A 21,791-nucleotide genomic window follows, 5' to 3' on the forward strand; every position below is an offset into this window, starting at 1 on the left:
TCTGATGATAATTTTTTTAACAGATAGTTTTCCTCTTTGCTTAATTTAATTTAAAACCTAAAAGCAGGTTTTAGGGTCTGTGGCAAGTTTAATCTCCATCTTTTGCTTTTTGCCTGTTTATCTGCAGCTGTACCTGATCGAGGTGACCCTCAGCGACAAGAGGAAAAGCCTGACCCAAAAGTCATTCGAGCAGTTTTCCAGACTTCACAGCCAAATTCAGAAGCAATTCTCGTCGCTGCCTCTCCCAGAGTAAGGCTCTGTCCCCTCGCCAGCTATATTTGCCCTTCGGAGTTCATCCTTGAGCAGAGGGGGAAAATGGTGGCTAAGAGATTTCCTGTTTGGGAGCAGCGGCAGTGTCTGCTGAAGAGCTGCCCCCCCTCCCCCCCCTGCAGAGCCTGAGCGAACAGCCCTTTGCATCAGAGAGCAGAACAAAGTTGGCAATTTTCTTTCCAGCCATTGATTTTTGTAGATGGAAGAAGAAAAAAATCAGAACCTCTTTCATTTTTCATCACTTATTGGGAAAAATTGTTTTATTTCCCTGTTTTAAAATTTAATCTCCTCAGTTGTTTTCTATAAAAATAGAATTGAAATTGAAAGTCAGAACTAAATCAACATGCCTACTCTTCTGGCAATAACTGAAATTTAAGAACTCATATATAAACACACATAGATACACATAAAGAAGAATGGGGGATTTCTGTTCTGAGGGGGAGGTGTAATAATATCAATTGGTTCATTCATAATTCACCTTGGCTTGTTCTCAAGCTGGGGTTTTCTTAACCAGTAATGACTCAACTTGCAGTATCTAAATGTTATTTTTTCCATGTACATTCTGAACGAATTGCTGAGGTCATTCTTTAACAATGAAAAAGACTGAGCACGAGCTGGCAGTAGCTACGATGACAACAAGCAGTCATCTCATTTGAAATGCTCCTTAGTTAAAATGGGGCAAATTTGGGTCATACAGCAAAACTGTATTTTATCTTTAAAATTGTGAGTTCCCCAGAAATTAGTATATTGGCAGCCAGATAAACTGAATTTTGATTCTTTCCCTCGGCCCCAGGGTTTTTGTTGAGCGGACCAACCTTTGAGGCTGTTGCTAACATGCCCTGCACATATAGATTTGTAGATGTTCTTTGGTTTAATCACCTTCCAAAGCATACATACAAGTTGTCAGTGGGTGAAGAGATGCTTTGGAATATTGAAAACGTATGTTTGCTGTTGTCATAGACATTTTGAAGCACGAACATTTTCAATACCTGGAAGATAAGACACTAGGCAGCAGTTAACACAAGATGCAAATTCACTCACTCTGGAAACTTCTATGCATAGGTTTAGGTTTTGTTCTTCTAGTAGAATCGGAAAAAGGGAACCATGAACAAAGATCTGCAAACCTCAGTGAGAAAGTTCAATGTCGAGGCTTGTCATCATATCCAGTAAGTCACCGTAACAGTATGAATTAACCTCTATTAAAGGCTGCCTCCTCAGGCCTCTTGGATGCTGTGGAGAACTTCAGAAGTGTGAGCACCTCTATCCACACGCCTCTTCTCAATTTCCAGCCTTAGTTAAGATTCTGTTCTGCACACGGCTATTGCCTGGCAATGAAGCTAAATTGATATTCAAACCATTTAAGGAACCCACTGAGGGAGGGACATTTAGCCTTGTGTACTCTGAGCAGCTCCTGTGGGCTGTCACTCCCACAGGGGCCAAGACTGGAGATCATACATATGGATGAAGAAGACAGCAAGATTTCTTCTGACTGCTACATTCACTGAGGGAAGCCCTAAGAGACTTCCGCAAAGCCCATCTGAGAAAAAAAATCAGAAAGTCAGAGTCAGGAAGGATGGAAATCTGTTTAGTCATAGCCTGCAATAGAGGTTTTCTAACTGAGCCAATTGTACTTCCGGCGCCTTCCAGGAATGCACAAACATGGAGATTTTCTTAGAAACAATGACTTAAACTCATCTGCTGGAGGGGACTCCTCTCCCTCTTTCTGCTTTCCGCTCAGCATCAGAACTTGGCTGTGTGTTCTCCCAGGATGAAAACACACACACACACACACAGAGAGAGAGAGAGAGAGAGAGAGAGAGAGAGAGAGAGAGAGAGAGAGAACCAGACCAAAGGGAAAAGAAAACCCTGGTATTAGTACTGAGGAAATGAATTATTCTAATTATTAGAACAACACTAATTTCAAATCAGGACTTCAACACACACACAAAAAGGTAAAAGCTGTTTTCTTTTGCTTGCTTTTCACCTTAACCAAATTGAGAGAGACTATGACAATGGTGTCAGGTAAAACAGCGTAAAATTACTTTTCAGTAACTGCTGTCAATGTGCATATGGTAGATGAGCTTTACATGGATTGGATGGTACTAGCATGGCCCAGTTCCTAAATTCTGTGCACAGAATTATACTTAGAATTTTCAGTATCTATAAAATGTCAGAAAAGATTGAATTGCTTCATTATACCAATATGGAAGTTTTGCACATAGACATATGAATTATATTTAAAACTAACTAAAGCAGTCTAGTTACCAAGATCATTTCCAAAACTGCCACCATATGTATGTGTGTAATTTATTTTTATATTATAGACTAATTATATATGGATACTAATTTTTGTAACTAATTCCAGATGAAAAAAAATCTTAATAATTCAATCCTTAGATTGATAAACTATTTTAAAATACGAAGTGTTACTTAGTTACTAGGTAATAAATTAAATATGTACATTTATCCATACTGCACTTTCATGACTTTTTTTTAGCAAGTAACAGGAATGCCAGGTGATGGTGGTGCACACCTTTAACCTTAGCACTCAGGAGGCAGAGGCAGGCGGATCTCTGAGTTGCAGGCTAGTCTGGTCTACAGAGTGAGCTCCAGGACATCCAAGGTGACACAGAGAAACCCTGTCTCAAACAATGAACAAAGATAAGCACCAGACTTGAAGTCACCACCTGCCTCTGGTGCTTGCTGAGAAAGTTTCACAACCCCTCTCAGTTCTCCTTCTAGGAAGCACTGCAGGCAGGCCTTCGTCTGCACAAAAAAGCAGAAGTGTAGGTACAGGAAACAGTGAGTTTCTGAAAAGATACAATTAAGCATAAAAATGTGTTACCAGACGGGATGGGAACACTAACAGGTCATCCCATCAAACAACTAGTCTTTTTTTTTTTTTTTTTTTGGTTTTTTCAAGACAGGGTTTCTCTGTGGCTTTGGAGCCTGTCCTGGAACTAGCTCTGTAGACCAGGCTGGTCTCGAACTCACAGAGATCCGCCTGCCTCTGCCTCCTGAGTGCTGAAATTAAAGGCGAGTGCCACCACCGCCCGGCTCAAACAACTAGTCTTAAGTGCAACTCACCAAGACGGTCTTGAGGTGGATGACAGAGAGGTCTTCTGGTCAAAGTCTCGGAGTCAGGGTGGCTTTGACTCACAAGAGCAAGACCAGATGGAAGCAGATGCTTCTAGATGAAATGTCTAATTTATATCATGCAATAATGTCTGTCAAGAGCCCATAAGTAACAAGACAACCAGAACTCTTTGAAAAACTGTAAAACATTAATCTCAGAAACTTTGTATTAGCCCCTACGTGTACTAGATGGAAACATTTGTGGCCTGCCATAAATACAGTAATAAAGACCACATCAAATTAATTTAACATTAAATTAAATTAGTGTTGATATCAGTGCTGATTCAAGTAGCACAAATGACCACAGTTGCGTCTATAAAATGGCCATGATTAATCATGTATATCCTGACTCTTTCTAATGCTGTTATTGGCCCTACATGGGTGTAGCTGTTAACTTTGTGACCAGCCCAAAAGAGCTACTTTTCATACTGACTGAAGTATTGCTCCTTTCTTTTCAAACAGGTTTCCTCACTGGTGGCACTTACCGTTCACAGATTCGGATCACAAGAGAATCAGAGATCTAAGTCATTACGTGGAACAGATGCTGAGTGGGTCTTATGAAGTTGCGAATGTAGGTGACAACTTATTTCTTTCCACTTTGATGCCAAGGTCAACTATTGGCTTATTGTTACCAAAAGTAGTTTTAAATGTATCAGCATGTTGTAGTTTCTTCACTCAACAAACATGTCTGAATTCCATGAAATGAAGTCCAGAGCCCCAGTTTCACACCGCCTAGATGATGCAATGTGAGCTAAAAGGACCACAAAATTCAATGCTCTAGAGTCTCAGAATCATTGATTTCTTCTGGATTTGATACAAAAATTATGGATTTGGAGACAGATAGTATTTTTCAGGCTTTTAACTTGGGGTGGGATTTCAGTTGTTCTAGGGTAACGTCCTAAGGAGAAACAAAGCCACAGAGAGATCATGGGTAACGAGAAGCATGTTACTCTACTAGGTTCCCATTGAGACTTTGACAAAGTATGGCTTGAAGCAACACAAGTCTATTTTCTTTCAGTTTTTGAACTCAGAAATCAAATATGGGACTTTAGGAACTGGAGTCAAGGTATTGACAGACCTGCTCCTTCTGAAATATCCCATCTTCAAGAACAAAGGTTCTCCACCTGTGGGTCATGACCTAATTGGGGGTTACATACCGGATGTTTACATGATGATGAATAACAGTAGCAATTTTACAGTTATGAAGTAGCAACAACATAATTTTATGGTTAGAGGGTCAGCACAACATGAGGAACTATATTAAAGAGTTACAGGATTAAGAGGGTTGAGAACTTTTATTCTAAATTATTTCTTCCAGCAATACATTGGCACATTCAGAACTCAGTTTCTGCCATCACACATTCCTGTCTGCCTCTAACTGTCATTGCGCCTCTACTAGAAGGATGTTATTTATTAGACTATGCAAACCTGAACTACACAGGACAATCTTACCATATCAATACCTTCAGTTTAAATTTATCTACAAAGGTTCTTTTGCTGTTTAAACATTATATAAATTAGACCATGAACATCTGCGTGGAGGTGATAACTGTTCTACTGATAGTAGGGATGAATGGAAGTGTATAAAGATTAAACTATTTTGGATCTTAATATGGAGAAGAGAAAGAAAGAGAGGAAATGTTCCAGGTATGGTGATAATTTTGCTAACAGAAATATGAATCTGCTGTATGACAAAACTTTTCCTGGGGCGACACAACCTACACATCTACTCTCTCCAGATTAAAAAAAAATAAAAATAAAAAAGCTTCTACAACGGATCAAAGTACAGATATCCAGCTTGGTGAATAGTGAGTTCCAATGGAGTTACTTACAAGAATATGGATGAGGGATTACTCACAGGAGCAGAAATGAACCAAAGACTGTTGTATCACCAAAGCCCACCCCAGCATGAGTGGTAGCTCCCAACGCTTGGAACCTGGAGCACACTGCACAGCTTCAGAAAGCTCAGAGTAGGAAAGTATGCTTTCTAGATGCCTCATTGGTCTGAACTGCTTTCAGGTTGCTCAGCTGGTTTTGGTTCTTCCCATCAGCTGGTCTGTTCTCAGTCTTCGTTGCAGCTCTTTCCTTCAGTATGAGAGGACTCTAAGCTCTTACTGCTTGCTGTGGTGGAGCCAGGAGGGGAGCTAGTGAGTCCATTCAGTTTCAGGGACTTCCTAAAGCTATTTAGAGTAGTTTACTTTCATTCTAAAGGAGATTTCTGGAGAATGGAATATTTTAATCTCTGGATGGGGGGATCTGTTATACAACAGTACCTTCTTTCTGTAACAAGTCCTTCATCTTAAGGTAGCAAGTCTTTCTCTGTCCTACCAGCAAGCTCCAAAATAACCACATAAAGAATTATTTTTAATTTTGGAACCTTGGCCAATAGCTCAGACTTGTTTCTAACTAGCTCTTATAACTTAAATTAACCCATTTCTATTCATTTGCATGCTGCCACTTGGCTCATGGCTTGTTACCTCATCTCTCCAAATGTCGTGCTCTATGGCGTCTGGCTGGTGACTCTGCCTTCTTCTTCCCAGCCTTCTCTCTGCCCCAAAAATCATGCCTAGCTTTTGGCCATTTAGCTTTTTATTAAACCAGTCACAGTGGCATAGCTTCACAAACTGTAAAGGAATATTACACAGTATTTCACTATTTTGGTTTAAATAAAAAGGAAAGTTTTTAACTCTAATATATTAAAACTGTAAATAATATAATAATTATCAGGTAAAAATTTCATTTGCAATGTCCAGTCCATTTTTATTTGGCATATTTGGGAAAATACTCCATAATTTATTCTATCTTAATGAGTACAAAGCTCAGTACCTAATTTATCTTCTATTATAACAAAGGAAAACTGCAACTATAACTACCTACTCTTCAATTCCATTAAAGACCCCAGAAGAACATAATAAGTACTTGAGTAAACAGGAAGTGCAGGGCAAGCAACTTTCAAAACTGTAAGAAATGACAGAAATAGTAGGACAGTCACCCAAACTCCTCTGTAGCATAGAGGCATTCATCTTTGGCCTATAGGCCTAAAATATCTAACAGACTTTCCTGTGAAGCAGAAATTTATGAAGAATGGTCTTAGTCTTTCTTGACAAGATAGATAATCACTTTTTTGTGTCCTGCTTGTCTGGTTTGGGCAGTGTACTATCATCAGTCCAGGCAAGACCAATGTTGTACCCAAATGACTAACTTTTCCACAAAGAAAGTAAACTCCATATGGAGTTTTTTCCACACCTATTATCCTTTTATGAAATGATTGATGCTGCCAAAAGCATATATGTATTACTGTCACAAAAGCCTTGTTATTATAACATTTTAAATACCATATTCTGTAAGTCTTTGAAGTGTTTGAAGATCACATATCTATCTCAAATATAGCTTTGCATGACCTTAAAAACATACCTAACATGACTATAAGTTTGATTCTCATAGATGACTATATTTTCCCAAATAGCTTCCAAGGACTAAAATTTTACATTTTTAAATGAGATACATAGGTACCACACCACAAACAAGAAATAGAAATATATAATACAGTGTAACAAAAAAATAACCTTAAATTTGTATTATATACAAAATTTCAAACCAATGTAAAATCTTTGAGAAAAGTGGTTATTCAAAAGTAGACTCAACAATCTACCCTTTTATCCTATCAGTTATATATTATATACCCCCTTTCTCTTTTAGAAAGAGATCCTTGAATCTAATCTCATTTGTTCAGTGTTTTTCTGATCATGACCAATAACAACTTGTAACCAACACTCCTTAATGATGATAAACATCCATAACCCATCAATGACTAAAAGCCATCTACCCTACCTTTTGGGAATATGGTTGTCATAGTCTCTAGACTGTTCCCTATTGTATGGAGACACTACCATCTTTAGGGGCCCCTGGGAAAATCAGGATAAGGGTCAAGTCCTGGGAGAGCTAACTGTTGTCTAGCCTCAGTTCCACAATATCCTAAAACTCCTGTGTAATAAACAGTCAAGGAACTGTCATTTTGGTTACAGTTTCTATGACCCAACCATTTCCATTGTTTTACTTGCATCATTTTGTATTTTCTATTTAATCATAACTCTTACAAGTCACACACAAATGAATTTTGTATTATACATAGTGTACAATCTTTGCCTTTTAGTTGGAGTGTTTAATTATGTACATCTGCTGTTGTTGGGCACATTCGTGAGTGTGCTGTGCATATGTGTCTATGTGGGTGCATGTATGTGTACATCTAGGTCTATTATCTTACAAGTGGTTTCTTTGAGATGCTCCTGATATACTTTTTTCTTTCTTCCACCCTTAAAATCTATTGTTGATAATTTAGTTCTGTCTTCAGAGTGTTATACTGATTAACGGGGAAATTTCCACACAGATTACAGCATGTGTTTCCAGTGTTTTAAGGACAACATTTGCATTTTTCTTAAACTTCCCAGTGATGTGAAACCCTAAAGCAGTCTGTTTAACCCATTTGTATGTCATACACCATGCTAATAAGACATGTTAATTTCTTTCTTCCTTGTCTGTTTTTAACATCTTTGCTCTTCAAGATGTCTTTATACCATCTTCAGATTCAATGCTGCCTCTCTTTCTCATAAGTACGCTTCAGGGCTTCCTATTTTGTTCTGATGATGATTCAGCACTGTTGGCTCTCTGATCCTTTGAAGCCAAGTTTAGAAATCACATGTCTAGCTCTTTCAGTCACTCTCTGAAGAATAGGAGTGAAGTGACCTAACCGAATAGGCATGGTGTGACCTAACCTACTGTCACCATGAGATTCTAGCACTATAATCACATACTGATCACAGTTTCTAAAATGTCTGCCATGTCAGATGTGCCTGCCCACTTCCCACCCAGCCCTTACCCTGTCCTCTCAGCGAAGCTGTGCTGCAAATCCAAGTCTGTGGCCATTACCATTCCCAAAAGCTTTTAAATATTTATTTATTTACTAGGATAGTATTATCAGTGGTTCTGGACACAGTTTGGAAAATTCTATAGAGTTTCTGAGCTAAAATTCTGTCCTTATTATATGGGAGTCAGATCTGGACTTGCAGGACACACAAGCATACATACACACAAACATACAAATCCACACACAGACACCCATCTAAATGTTCATAAACACACACATACATATACACACAAACACCCATCTAAACATACATAAGCACACATACATATATACATATAAACACAAATACAAAGGCATACATACATACAAACACACACCACACACACACTCATAAGCATACTGTATATGTGTGAAGCTGATACTGAAGAATCTCTCATTCTTTACTGTTGAGTGAGCTGTCTGCATGACAAGGACCATCTCTGTGAGATAGCTGACTGATTTCCTAAACAAGCAGCAAGCAGACAGAACTCTTTAGTTCTTGGACATAGCCATGTAGTAATTTACCTAGGACAACATCCTTAGGGTGGTGATTACAAGCATTCTTGGGTCCTTTACTTTTTGAAGCAAGGATGGAGAACACTTATAGACTATTTTAAGTTAAATCGCATACCTAGAAGAGTCACTAGTGTAAGCCCATCTGAAATAATAATCAAACTAATCAGTAATCACAAGTCTTTTCTCAAGACAGGATCTCATGTAGTCTACGTTGGCTTTAAATTGCAATCCTTCTGCCTCTGCCTCTGCCTCTGCCTCCAAGCACTGGAGTTGCAAGCATGTGCCACCATGCTTGCTTAACGAGGCATCATTTGCTATGAGAAAAACTTCATCTCCGGTATTCAATATTCTAATGAATAAAGATAGCCTCCCCTGATTGATTTGTCAGTAAATAACAGAAGCAAGCACAAGCCTATTGATTAGAGGAGAGAAAACACCCTTCCTCCTCCCTATCCGTAGCCACTGTCACAGACAGTAACTCCCTCCTCTCTCTTCTCATATGGATATTACCAGTCTTACAGCCTCTAATGTAACAGGTCTCAGGCGTCCTAGTTTTGGGCTGATTCTCAAATGGGGTTAGATTATTGTGTTGCCCTGTTATATTAAAGATGGCAGACACTGTTCTGTATCAAAAGATAAGTGCCTGGACACTAAAGAGTTAAACTTGAGTCCAGGCAAGTTAGAGGGTATGGCATTTAAGTTGCTATTGAAGGCCAGGCAGTAGTCAATAAAGATCAGAAAGTGTCACTCTGGACAAAGAGAGTGGCAAGAAGCAAGCATGATGACTGTGTTCTTTTCTCCTGTTAGGAAATGGAAGAACTAACAACTAAATCCTCTTGAGACTTGTCTCACTTCTTGATAGTTCCAAACACATCAATGTATGCTAAATGTTTTAAATGAATAAATGAATGGCAATACCGTCATTATCATATAGTGGCCTATAGGATGACTGTTGTCTTTCAAAACCTAAGGGATTGACAGGGTACATCTGAGAATATTTGGCAGTGATCTTTAAACCCCATTTCTTAATGTTTACAAGTTGTTTGCCAATCAACCCATACTTCCATAATTGGTGATTTTATATAAAAATATCCATATTAATATGTGACATGAAGAAAAAAACTCAAAAGTTTAGAAAACCTTAGAAGTACAATAAAACAGATATTAAAAACTGAATATTCCTCTAAGGCTGGAGATGTAGTTCTGTTGGTGGAGTGCTTGGCTAGGACACAGAAAGCCCTGGGTTCAATTCCAAGTATTACATATGCAAGACCTGGTGATGCATGCCTATATTCCTAGCACTCAGGAGGTAAAGGTAGGGGTATCTATGATTAAGGTAAATTATTGGCTATACAGCTGATTTGAGCCTTGCCTGGGCAACAGGAAGCACTTTATAAAAAATAATTTCCCCTTATAGTAGTATGTGATACAAATTGAGCCACATGACAGAGATTTCCACCTTAGTAGAAGATGTTCATGGGAGTCTTCAGCTGCCAAATGAAAGACTGGCTTCATTGGCTGCCTAATGCCAAGGCAGGGACACCCCTGGCTATGACCAGCATGGGTGAATGTTAATGTGTGCTAAGTCATTACTGTACTTCCAGAAAGACCACTCTGGTTCTGGAGATCACATTTGCAACGTATCTGTTTTGATTAAAGAGAAGAAATGAATAGTGTGTGTTCCACATGGGAACTAACTGCTGGAGAGATGGAAGGAGAACAGTGTCAGTAGGAGGAAGCAGCAAATGTTGAAAACAATGTAAGAAATTATGAAAACTAGACCACAGAAAAGTAAGCATTTTCAGCATAAAGAGACTATTTAGGGCCTGCATGAAAGGCTTAACAGTTATGAGTGTGCATTGCTCCCTCAGAGGACTCAAGTTCAGTTCCCAGCACCTACATCAGGAACTCACAACCTTCTGTGAGTCTAGTTTCAAGGGACCTAACACCTGCTTCTGGATTCCATCAGTACCTGCGCTTGCATGCTTACACCCACACACATACACATATAAATTTAATAATTTTTGAAAACAAAATATCCACATATTCAGTTTTCTAATCTTTATTGTTTTCTAACAGTATATTTTAATCTCTATCTCAATCAGTGAATAGCAGGAATTGAGTGCAGAACCTCCTGCCCTTTAACCAAAAGGCTGTGTATTTCATTGCTTTGGGGCCAGGTGGTTTTTGCATATCAAAGAATAGAGTAGAATGTTAACATATACGATCCTTATTGAGTGATGTTCTCAGAAGCTCATATCCATGTACTTAGACTTCAAGCCAGGGTGGCAAGTATGGCAGTTGTCTAGGAAGGAACGTACTGAGGAAAGAGTGGGAGGGTTCTCACCTTTGAGTGCAGCCTCCCTACTCTCACTGAGGCTGCACGGATACAGAGTCTTTCACTATGAATTAAGAATATTCTGTAACTACTGACACTATCAGGATTTGACCTTTGTAGACAAAGGCAAACGGAAAGACACTACTGATTTCTGCTGATGGTATGATAAGGGTGAATATTAAGATCTGTCTAGATTCGGGAGCAAGCTGTAAATGGGAAAGAGCATGTGGACAGTAAAAGCTTCTCCAGTGGGTGAATGCACAGAGGCATGAGCAGAGGCCTTTCCTAAAGCAGAAGACAAAGGAGCTGGACGTTCCCAGGATAGTGAGACCGCAAAGTGCAGTTCAGCACAGCAAGGCTTAATGAACGTGTCGTGCATCACTCTCATGGATGCATGGGGACATGTAGACACAGCCACCAAGCACAGACCTGCCCTTTCCATTAGAGTCGCATTTGCAAAGGTGGCTTCATTAAACCACTCCTTCAGAGGCCCCGAGGACATGTGCTTTCATATAACTTTCTGCTGCTATTAGTCTTTATTGGTTAGCATTGAGACACACGAAAGTTGGGTAAATGTTAGGTAGCACATTATGTTTTCAAACAGTTTTAGCTAAAGCCTGGAGTTATAGTAAATGAAAAAAAACAGAGGAGAAGGGGAAGTAGGAAAGATTGCCATTCTCGAGCATAAGATATTATGAAACCAAATATTCTAATGGCACACCAGCCAGAAAATGTGTGCCATCGTCTAGCACCGAAGTTCTAAAGAGGAGAATTCTATCTTGCTCCATCATAGACTCTCCCTAAAGGAAGTTCACATTGTAGTTGCTCCTCCAAAGTAACAGGGTTGCAAGTATGATCCCAGCAACCTAGCTGATTTCTAGGGAGTGCTGGGATGAGCATGGCTTTACCCGTGCTCAGCACATACTCTACAACTGGCGGACACGTCCAGCCGCGATGACAAAAGTTTAGAGGGTGGCCCTTCTGTAAGACCTGTGTGCTGCATGTCTTTTATTAATTGACCTTTCTGTACTACAAAAACCAGTCAAGTATTGTTGGACAAATATGTCCAAAAGCAAGAAAAATAATATACATGTTCTGTAAGCAGAGCTTTATAGTTGCTGCTTTCAACGACTGCCAACTTGGCCAGAAATGCATGTATGTATGTGTGTATGTATGTATGCAGGCAGGGACTTGTATGTGTTAGACAAGTATTCTGCCACTGAACTACACCCCCAGCACAACAAGTGCTTTGCTACTGCTGTCATTATTGGTTTTTTTGTTACAGTACACATTTTATACTTTCTGACAAGAGGTTCCAAAAATAGTGTTTGGTTGTTCAAATACTGTATCAGAATAAGGGAGATTTATAAAAATATCTTTAGGAGTCTTATCCTCAGAAATACTTATCTTATTGGTAAAAGTGATGTGGTGTGTGTGTGTTTGTGTGTGTGTTTTTTTAACCCAAGTGATTCATATGTCCAGACATGTTTCAGAAAATCTATCACAGAAAGTAAAAAACTGAATCTGTCACAGATGGCACTATGAAAATCTGACTGCCTTTGTCTGCACCCTATGGTCATGGGTGCTGATGGCCTTTTAAAGATGTTTGTAACTTTATAAATTCTACATATTTCCCTTAATGCAAAGAAACTTCTTGGAACTTGAATGTCACTCCAGAGGCTGGACTGTGATGGAGCCTGAATGATGTCATCAAATGCTGAACTGTGAGGGTTGGGGAGATGGCTCAGTCTCTAAAGTGCTTGCTGATGAACTAAGGAATTCTATTTCAGATCCACAGTACCCACATAATAATTAGGACTGACATGCATGAACAACCTCAATTATGAGGGTGGAGACAGGCTGAGTCCTGGATCACACTTAGCAGAATCAGTGAGCACCATGTTCAGTGAGTGACTCTGTCTTAAGAAACAGGGTGGAACTCGATTGAAGATACTTCACATCAATCCTTGGCCTCCATACATGTCTGCATATTTACAAACACACACACACTACACACATTGCATACACAACACACACTATACATACACCACACACACACACTATAGACAGACTACACACACACATGCTATACACACATATATACACACTAGCCACACTAGCCTCAGTGCCCAGGATCTCTGGACTACACAGCACGACCTCTCGTTAATGACCATGTGATTGCTTCATGCATTTCTTTGTGTTTGTAGACACTCTGTTCTTTTCTTTTCTTTCTATGACAAAATAATTGACAAAAGCAACTAAAGTGAAGAGCGGTGGCTCCCCGGTTGGCGGGAAAGTCTGCCACTGTGGACCACATGGTGTAGAAAGGGGCTCCACCTAAGGTGGTGGGGAGGGCAGCAGGAGCCTGAGGTAGCTGGTCACATTGCATACACAATCACAAAGGGAGATCTGAATGCACACTCTTGGCTCTCTTTATCCCTCTTAGTGTATGGGATAGAGCCATGTGTGTTCAGTGCAAATATTCCTACCTGTGTTAAATCTCTCTGGAAACACTCTCAAAGATAAGTGCAGAGGTGTGTCTTCTAGGTAACTCTAAGTCCTATCAAGTCTCCTATGTGACTTAAGTCCCACTAAATCTTCTAAGTAACTCTAAGTCCTATAAAATTTCCTATGTGACTAAGTCCCATCAAGTCTCCTAGGTGACTCTATGTCTTATCAAGTTTCTTACATGACTGAGTTCCATCATGTTGGCAATCAAAATTTGTCATCACACTTTCCTAAATTTGTTTGTGTTAAAGAATGAAATTTAATTTCAGATTAAATGAAGCACTATTGACCTAAAAGTTACATTGCTAATTCCAACACAAATCATGTTACTTTGGCATTTTTAGGTTTGAATTTTAAAGATTACCTCCCTTTTTTCATATGTGTAAAGAAAGCTATTTTTGATATGAGCATTAAAATTCATAAAGTGTGGAATGTACTATCACTATTTTTTATTATTTTAAGTGACATTAACTGCTTAGAGGAATATTTTGTGCTCACAATTCTTTCTCCTCTGTAATAAAACCTGAGACTTAAAGGTTTGTGTGTTACTTGTTTCAAATACTCTTGGGCAAGATAGTCCTTATCTTTGATCCTAGAAAAATCCTTCCAAATATATTACTTGCATAGTTGCTTGTCATGAGGCAGCACAGGAAAATTAAAGATAATTGTATTATGCATGCATACTAAAATATGCATCCAGTTTTAGTTATATGTTAAATTTATGACTCTTTCAAACTATATATGTAATTATGCAAAACTATGTAAGAAAATTTTAATTATTTGACAACTGAATGCATATATATGTATATATATACATATATATATGAATTTTGATCTTTTCATGTCCCATTGATCAGCCTCTCTCCAACTAAAACACATTTTATTCCAAATCAGTCCTTCTACTTTCATGTCTTCTCTGTTTTTGTTTTTCGTTTTTGTCTTTTTTTTTCCCACTGAGTTTAATTGGTAGTCCTCAAAACCTGAACATGGGTGATAGGTTATTTATCAGAAAGTACACAACTAACTCATCAGTGGTTATACTTTTGAAAATACTGCTAGCCCTGGGACTTTACATTTTTATTGAGTACCTACTGTTTGCAACCCTCTAAAGTCAGACTTTTGTCTTTGTTTCTGGAGAATGGATAGGCAACAATAACATAAGGCATACTTGATTCTTGATAACTTTATGATATAGTGATGATATAGGTGTGAATATAAGTAATATGAGACTTAAAATGGAAAGGCCATGAAAAAGAAAGAAAATGCAGTCTGAATATAAAATTGGACCCTCATTTCCAAAAATCACATATTATTGTATCATTGACTGTAAGTTGTGCTGCTTTGGTTGGGGGTGTTGATTTAAAGATGTGAGAACAGGCTGGATGATGGGGCAGTTGTGCCTAAAGATATCCTCCCCCCTCCGTCCCTTCCTGCCTCCCTCCCTTTCTCCTTCTCTCTCCTCATTCTCTCCCTCTAAGAGAGCATTTGTTGACAAATGAAGCAGGCTTTGAATGGAAGGCCTGTCACACTAACCTTCTCCTCTGAAGAGATTAAGGGAGCAATTGATTTGGCCATCCTTGTACCATTTCTGCCTGCCTTCTGTTGGCTCAGCTCCACTCACACCCCCATATTTCTCTCAGTGTTTATAGATAAACTCCAGCATGATGTCAGTAAATAGGAATCTGCTTTGTGATGCGGGATTCCCCGCTGTAATTCAGTAATTACCATTACTGAATAAAGAAAACCGTCTTGGGCCTATGCAGGGAACAGAGGTAGGCAGGGAAAACTAAAGTGAATGCTAGGAGAAAGAAGGAGAAGTCAGGAGAAGCCATGTAGCCCTGCCAGACACAGATGCTGGAACTTTAGCTGGTAAGCCACAGATTAATAGAAATGGGTTAAATTAAATTGTAAGATTTAGCCAATAAGAAGCTAGAGCTAATGGGCCAAGCAGTGATTTAATTAATACAGTTTCTGTGTGGTTATTTCGGGGCTTAGCAATCTCCTTCAACAGATTGGCACCCACATGGACAACTAAAATACACTTAAAGCCTTAGAGGGCTTGGAAAGGCTAGACACTAAAAAACAAAGTTTAGCTGCATTTATTTACCAAATGGGCTTTGATTGCTGGTGGCATGCTGCATCTCCTTTAAGAGAGGTTTTCCTGATTCAGCAGAAGCAGAAAAAAGCTGTGCTGTTTTGAAACAGTGGTTTTCTGAGCCGTATTGCCAGTGCAACCTCTGGCTCTTTCAGAAGGCCAAGCATTTAAATGGGGTTTCTAAGCACTGTGTTACAAACTGCTTAATGGCTCGGCATAGAACCCCTGCAAACTTGGAACTGGGGCTGTATGCACAGCTCAGAGGCAGTGAGTAGACCTCTTCTGCCATGTTGGGTTGGGCAGAGCAAGAAGGCTGTGCCATATTTCCTTTAGCAATATGCAACTTACATTTTTAAGAAGCACTTAGGATTTTAAGAGTGCTACTGGACAGAATATAATTATAAATACACAATAAAGATAGATTCAGATTTTTTTAAAAGACCTCTAAATGGGTCACAGCATTGGATTAATGTGTATAGGCTTGGGAGAGAGAAGAAAAAGAGTATAGAAAGGTATAAAAACAAGTAAATGGTTAAAAAATAAAACCAAGTCTTTAAAGAGAGTAAGAAAAGCCATATAAAGATGGAATATGCAAAGAAAGTCTGGATTATGTATATTATTGTATTTTCTTTGAATTTTTTGACTGTGAAGAAACTGTATGCATTGGGATATTTTCCTCTTCTCAGGGTTGCTGCTCATTTCTGGAAGTCCTTGCAAACAGGGAATGATATCACTTAAAGTTTAGACAATGTTATTTTTAAAGCAGAAACCAATGTCAAAATAAAGCCAAGTGGATAAATCCTGTCTTAATAGCGAACATATGTTTCCTGCTCCCCAATTGCTAAACCCAGATGTTAATTGTATGTTTGTCACCACGTTGCTCTTTTCTTTCTTGGCACTAGCTGAGCTTACATAGCTGGCAAAATAAATGTCATGTGTGCACCATCAGTAAAGCCAAGATTAGTCTTCACAGTCTGGTAAAACACTGATGACATTTGAGAGCCAAATCAAAGAAAATTCTTTAGACATTCACTTTCTTCACAGTGTCATTCTTCCGTGTAGCTCCAACATGAATATGGTGGGCTAAGCTGTGTGAGAAACTGGACATGCTGACATGCCGCTTTATGAAGAAGGCAATAAAACACAATTACTGCTCAACTTTGATTTAGAATTCTTATGGGAATTCATTTTTTAATTTGCGTTTTTACAGCACTCCATGGCATTTGAGGGAAATAGATTTAGCTTATTGTTTTAAGTCACTAAATCTTGCAGGCAATGCTAGATGTTGGCTGGCCAGTTAATAAATGGGAACACTTAATGTGCTTTTGTAAGGAAAGAGAAAAATGAATCTTGGTTTTATATTCCATTCATTCTGGCCTGTGCATGTATTCTTAACTCTGTTCAGTCTTTGATAATAAAGTATAGGAAAAACACTTAGGTTCCAAATTGATTGGCTCTCAAAAAAAGTCAGTCATTTTAAATTACATACTGGTTAATGTAATTGGTAAACATATTATGAATGAGAATTCTGAGTTTAACAAAACATACCCTGATGGAAATTTTAATTTAATATTGACCCATTGGATTTCATGTTTGTTTTTCATTGTCCTCATTTTTCATTTAAAAGCATATTATTAAAATTCCATGTAAGTTGCATTAGGATCTACTCTAGAAAAGGGAAACATATAGCACACACACACACACACACACACACACACACACACACAATATCTTCATGGAACATTTCATTTCACTTGAAGACATTTAGCTCCTCAATAACTAGTAGCTTTAGATAGCCTAAGACAAATTGGAGCCATTATTTATTTGTTCATCAGACGCAAAGTTTCTCAACCTTCCTTTAACGCAGTTCCTCATGTTGTGGTGACCCCAACTACAAAATGATTTCATTGCTACATCATAACTGTAATTTGCTACTGTTTTAAATTATAATGTAAATATCTGGTATACAGAATATCTGATATGTGACCCCTGTGAAAGGGTCATTTGACCCTCCAAACGGGTCACAATTCACAGGCTGAGAAGCACTGATCAGATGCATAGCATTCTACATAGAAATAATGTCCTACTTATTTGATAATTATACTGCTCAAGAGCTGAAATATCAAGATGGCAGCTAAACACTAAGATATCTTTCTTGTCATACAAGTTCCAATTGGCTGAGTATGTTGGGATGGTGAGACTGTCAGAAGTGCCATTGGAAGTGAGTGGGAAGCAAAAGTCTGAATCTAAACACATTATATTTGACTTTTCTCTGAGACTCCCAAAGATATGAATAAGGGTTTGGACACACTCAGGAAGAAGTTTTGGCTGAAAAAAGATACTGGAATTGTCCCCAAATAACTGTTTATCAAAACTCTATACTGAAAGAAATTGAGCAATCCTAAGTACACTGAGAAATGAATTTAAAAGAGATATAGTTGGAAGTCCAGACCAGGCAGTCCACCAATTTTAAGGTCTGCAATAAAGAATATTTTTCTCAGATATATAATTATAAAGAGTTCAAGGACATGGGAGCATAAACACAAGGGAATAATTAACCAGTGGTGACATTTCAGTAACTAACTGGAAAGACATCTTGCTTAATATAGAAGTTTATTATCCATTGACTAATAAGGTCAAACTGTCTCAAAAATAATAATAACAATTACTATTATTATCGTTATTAATATTATTAGTAATGACTAATTGTCAGAAGATTGTATTTCCTTCAACCAATTCTATTCAGAGCTGAGCTTTGATTTTGAGCATTCAAACTTAAAAGACAAACAAAATGTAATCAGCTTCTTGTATATGGACTAATTTTCTTAAGTATGGGCTTCTGTACTACAACCTCAAAAGAGATCAATATGTAGAGATAGAAACTAACAGTTGACTAATTTGTAATGTATATAAACCATTGATAGGATACTAGAAACCAAGGAAACCTGAATTGGAAGATGATCTCAGCTTGTTCTGTGATACATGTTGAGCAGAAAGAAATACACGGAGCATGAGTGCTTGGTTCTCAGTCTACTGTTTGTAGCTCACTGGCTCACAAGACAAGAGTCAGTATCAAGAAAGCAGGATAAGATTTTGATAAGATAAATATAATCTACACTGTTACATACAAAGGGCTGGAAAAGAAATAGTAAAGAGGACAGAGAATGAGCAAAGTCCCAGTCAGGTGCAGGTCTCTTCTTTTAGAGGGTGATGCAGAGCCACTATCATGATTTAAGAAGTTAATTATTCAATTTTTATTTTGAAAGACCGGTTTTGCAGAAATTGATTGCAAAAGAGTTAGCAAGATGTGAAGTGGAACCATCTGTTATAATCCAGATGGAAATGGAAGGTGCTGGAACTAGGAAAGTGGTAGTAACACGGAAAAAAGGAAGACATATACTTCGATACTGAGGTGGTAGTAGTTATTAATGCTGGCAAAAGCCTCCTGGGGTCAGGCTTCTCTTTCTTTCTGTGACATGGCACTTTTAAATCTCCCTGAGGACAATAACTCCAGTTCTGACTCCACATCAGCCAGTAACTCTATGCCTACTTCAGAAAAAGTAACTTCTGTGGGAACCCCTAAACTATGGAGCTGTGATCACAGAACTTAGCATTTTATTTTATTCATGGAGCAAGGAAAACAGAGAGACAAAGAAACACTTGTTTTGAGCCTGGACACATGAGAGACAGAACAATGGAGTGACTCACATTTCTTGATACTCATCTTTGAATAGTCAAGAAAGGCAGTCAAAAGGAATTTAGATATATTGTTGAGATTTAAGAGACAAAAGAAAACTTCAGATTTGTGAGTCAATACACATGTCACCCAAGTCATCATAAAACAGCATATTGAATTATGGCAGACTCAAAATGAAAAACTTAAATTATAAGCAAAAGGAGAAAGGATAAGAAAGCTAGCAGCAACATAAGACATATGGGAGAAAAATGGAGAAAGTCTGAAAACAGAAAAAGCAAATAATAAATACTGCCACTGAAGAAAAAAAATATCTGCTGAACCTGAAAAAGAATACTTTCTAATACAGCTGTTTTTAGCAGTAAAGATTATATGTTTTAGAGGTCATTTAGGCAAAAGCTGTTTGTGACTGACCATAAAGTAAGTAGAAATTGAAGAAGACCCTGTGTGAGTATGGAATTTCCCTGGGTTCACTTGTGTAAGGGAAGAGAAAGGCTGGGAGAGGATCCACAAGGTGTTCTTTAAGCATGAGTAGGTGTGGCACAATTCTCAAGTTGACTGTATTTAACACAGATGGGAAATAAAATAAGGTGAAGAGATAATGAACAGAATAGCGTTTCTACATGCTTCCCGGAGTGTAAAAACTAAAGCCAGGGCACTGATGAAGGGGTCGGCACTGGATGGGTTTCTAAGCCTGCTGTAACAAAATATCACAACATACTGGGACATAAATGGCAGAAACCTGTTATCTAATCATTCTGGAAGCTGCGGATCTAAAACCAAAATGTCAGCAGCAGTGTGTCCTTCTGCTAGCCCAGTGGATAGACCACCACTTGTTCTTGCTTCTTAGCTTGTAGCTGACCAACTTCACCCAGAGTCTTTGTGGTTTTCTCCCTTTATTATATCCAAACCATTTCTTTTTATAAGAATAACAATAATATTGGATTAGAAGATCCAATCCTAGATGTTGTAGTTCCTTTTCTATTGTTATGAAGAGATACCATGACCAAGGCAACTTATAAAATGTTACTGGAACTCACAGTTCCAAAGGGTTAGAGTCCATAATAACCATGGCAGAGAGCATGGCAGCAGGCAGGCAGGCAGGCAGGATACTAGAGCAGTAGCTGAGAGCTCACATCTGATCCACAAGCAAGAGGCAAAGAGAAAGACCAAAATAGGCATGAAGTGGGCTTTTGAAACCTCCTAGTGCAACTTCTCCTCCACCAAAGGCCACACCTCCTAATGCTTCCCAAATAGTTCCATCAACTTGTGATGAAGCAATCAAATACATGAGTCTAAGGGAGTTATTCTCATTCAATCCACGACACCAGCTTAACTAATTTTATCCCAAATGAGAACTTCTCTCAGTCAGATCACATTCTGTGGTTCTGAGGCTGAGCAAATCAGTGTGGATTTGTGGCAATGACACAATTTAGTTCGTTAGATAAAAAGTGGGCATTTCTTCCGTTGCAACAAGAATGAAGGAATGTCATTGTGTGTGGCTGTAGAACTGATAGCAATTTTATTTTTTATGAGAGGGAGACAGAGTAGTCAGCAGAGAAGTCAAGCCTGGAAGTAAGTGTTTCTTAACGGGGATTTGAAAGACTATTGCACAGAATGAGAAAATGCTGACATGGGGTGCTTGACAGCATATATGTATATGATGTAATCAGTAATCAAGGATGCCCTTTACACAATCATGGAATGTCTTCTTGGGAGAATCTACCTGACCATTAATAGCTTACAACAAAATAAATGCCACTTTGACTAAGGAAAAGCTATTCTCAGATTAACCAGGCATGCATGCATTTAGAGTTGGAGTTAAATGGTAGTCTAGTTGCAATGATCCCTATTTTTATACCTAAAATACACATGACTAAAATTTGTTCTCCTTAATGCTAAATCTCCATAGATTATCCTAAAGAGAGACGCTGCCTTACAATGTCCTTGCATTCCTGGATGCTGAGAAGAAATTCAATCCTCAGTGAACATTCTTTGAATTGAAACTTCAGTATTGATTTCTCACAAAGTGAGCAAGTGTATCGTTTGGAAAGAAATGATTCTCAGAAAGCTTTATCTAAAGCTTTATATTTTCCAGGACATGAAGATGGGAGAATTGTGGATAATTATATAATTACAGAACATAATCATTTATGATGATTTCCAGCAATATAGCAACCTTGAATCACTTGAAAAAATACAATTGATCTCAAGCCACATTTTTTTTAAAAAAAGCTAGCTGGGCGATGGTGGCGCACACCTTTAATCCCAGCACTCAGGAGGCAGAGGCAGGCGGATCTCTGTGAGTTCAAGACCAGCCTGGTCTACAGAG

General features: G+C 38.4%; 1 protein-coding gene across 1 annotated transcript in view; it reads left to right on the forward strand.

The window, feature by feature from the left end:
• The window catches only part of Pik3c2g (phosphatidylinositol-4-phosphate 3-kinase catalytic subunit type 2 gamma), a 361,584-nt gene that overhangs the window by 293,003 nt on the left and 46,790 nt on the right, over positions 1-21,791 (forward strand). Inside the window, exons 29-30 of the mRNA XM_005364544.1 lie at positions 128-249; positions 3,868-3,976. Of these exons, the coding sequence (XP_005364601.1) occupies positions 128-249; positions 3,868-3,976 (231 nt within the window). The remainder of the gene's footprint in view (positions 1-127; positions 250-3,867; positions 3,977-21,791) is intronic.

Source organism: Microtus ochrogaster (assembly GCF_000317375.1).
Source record: "Microtus ochrogaster isolate Prairie Vole_2 chromosome 14 unlocalized genomic scaffold, MicOch1.0 chr14_random_2, whole genome shotgun sequence".
Classification (NCBI taxonomy): Eukaryota; Metazoa; Chordata; class Mammalia; order Rodentia; family Cricetidae; genus Microtus; species Microtus ochrogaster.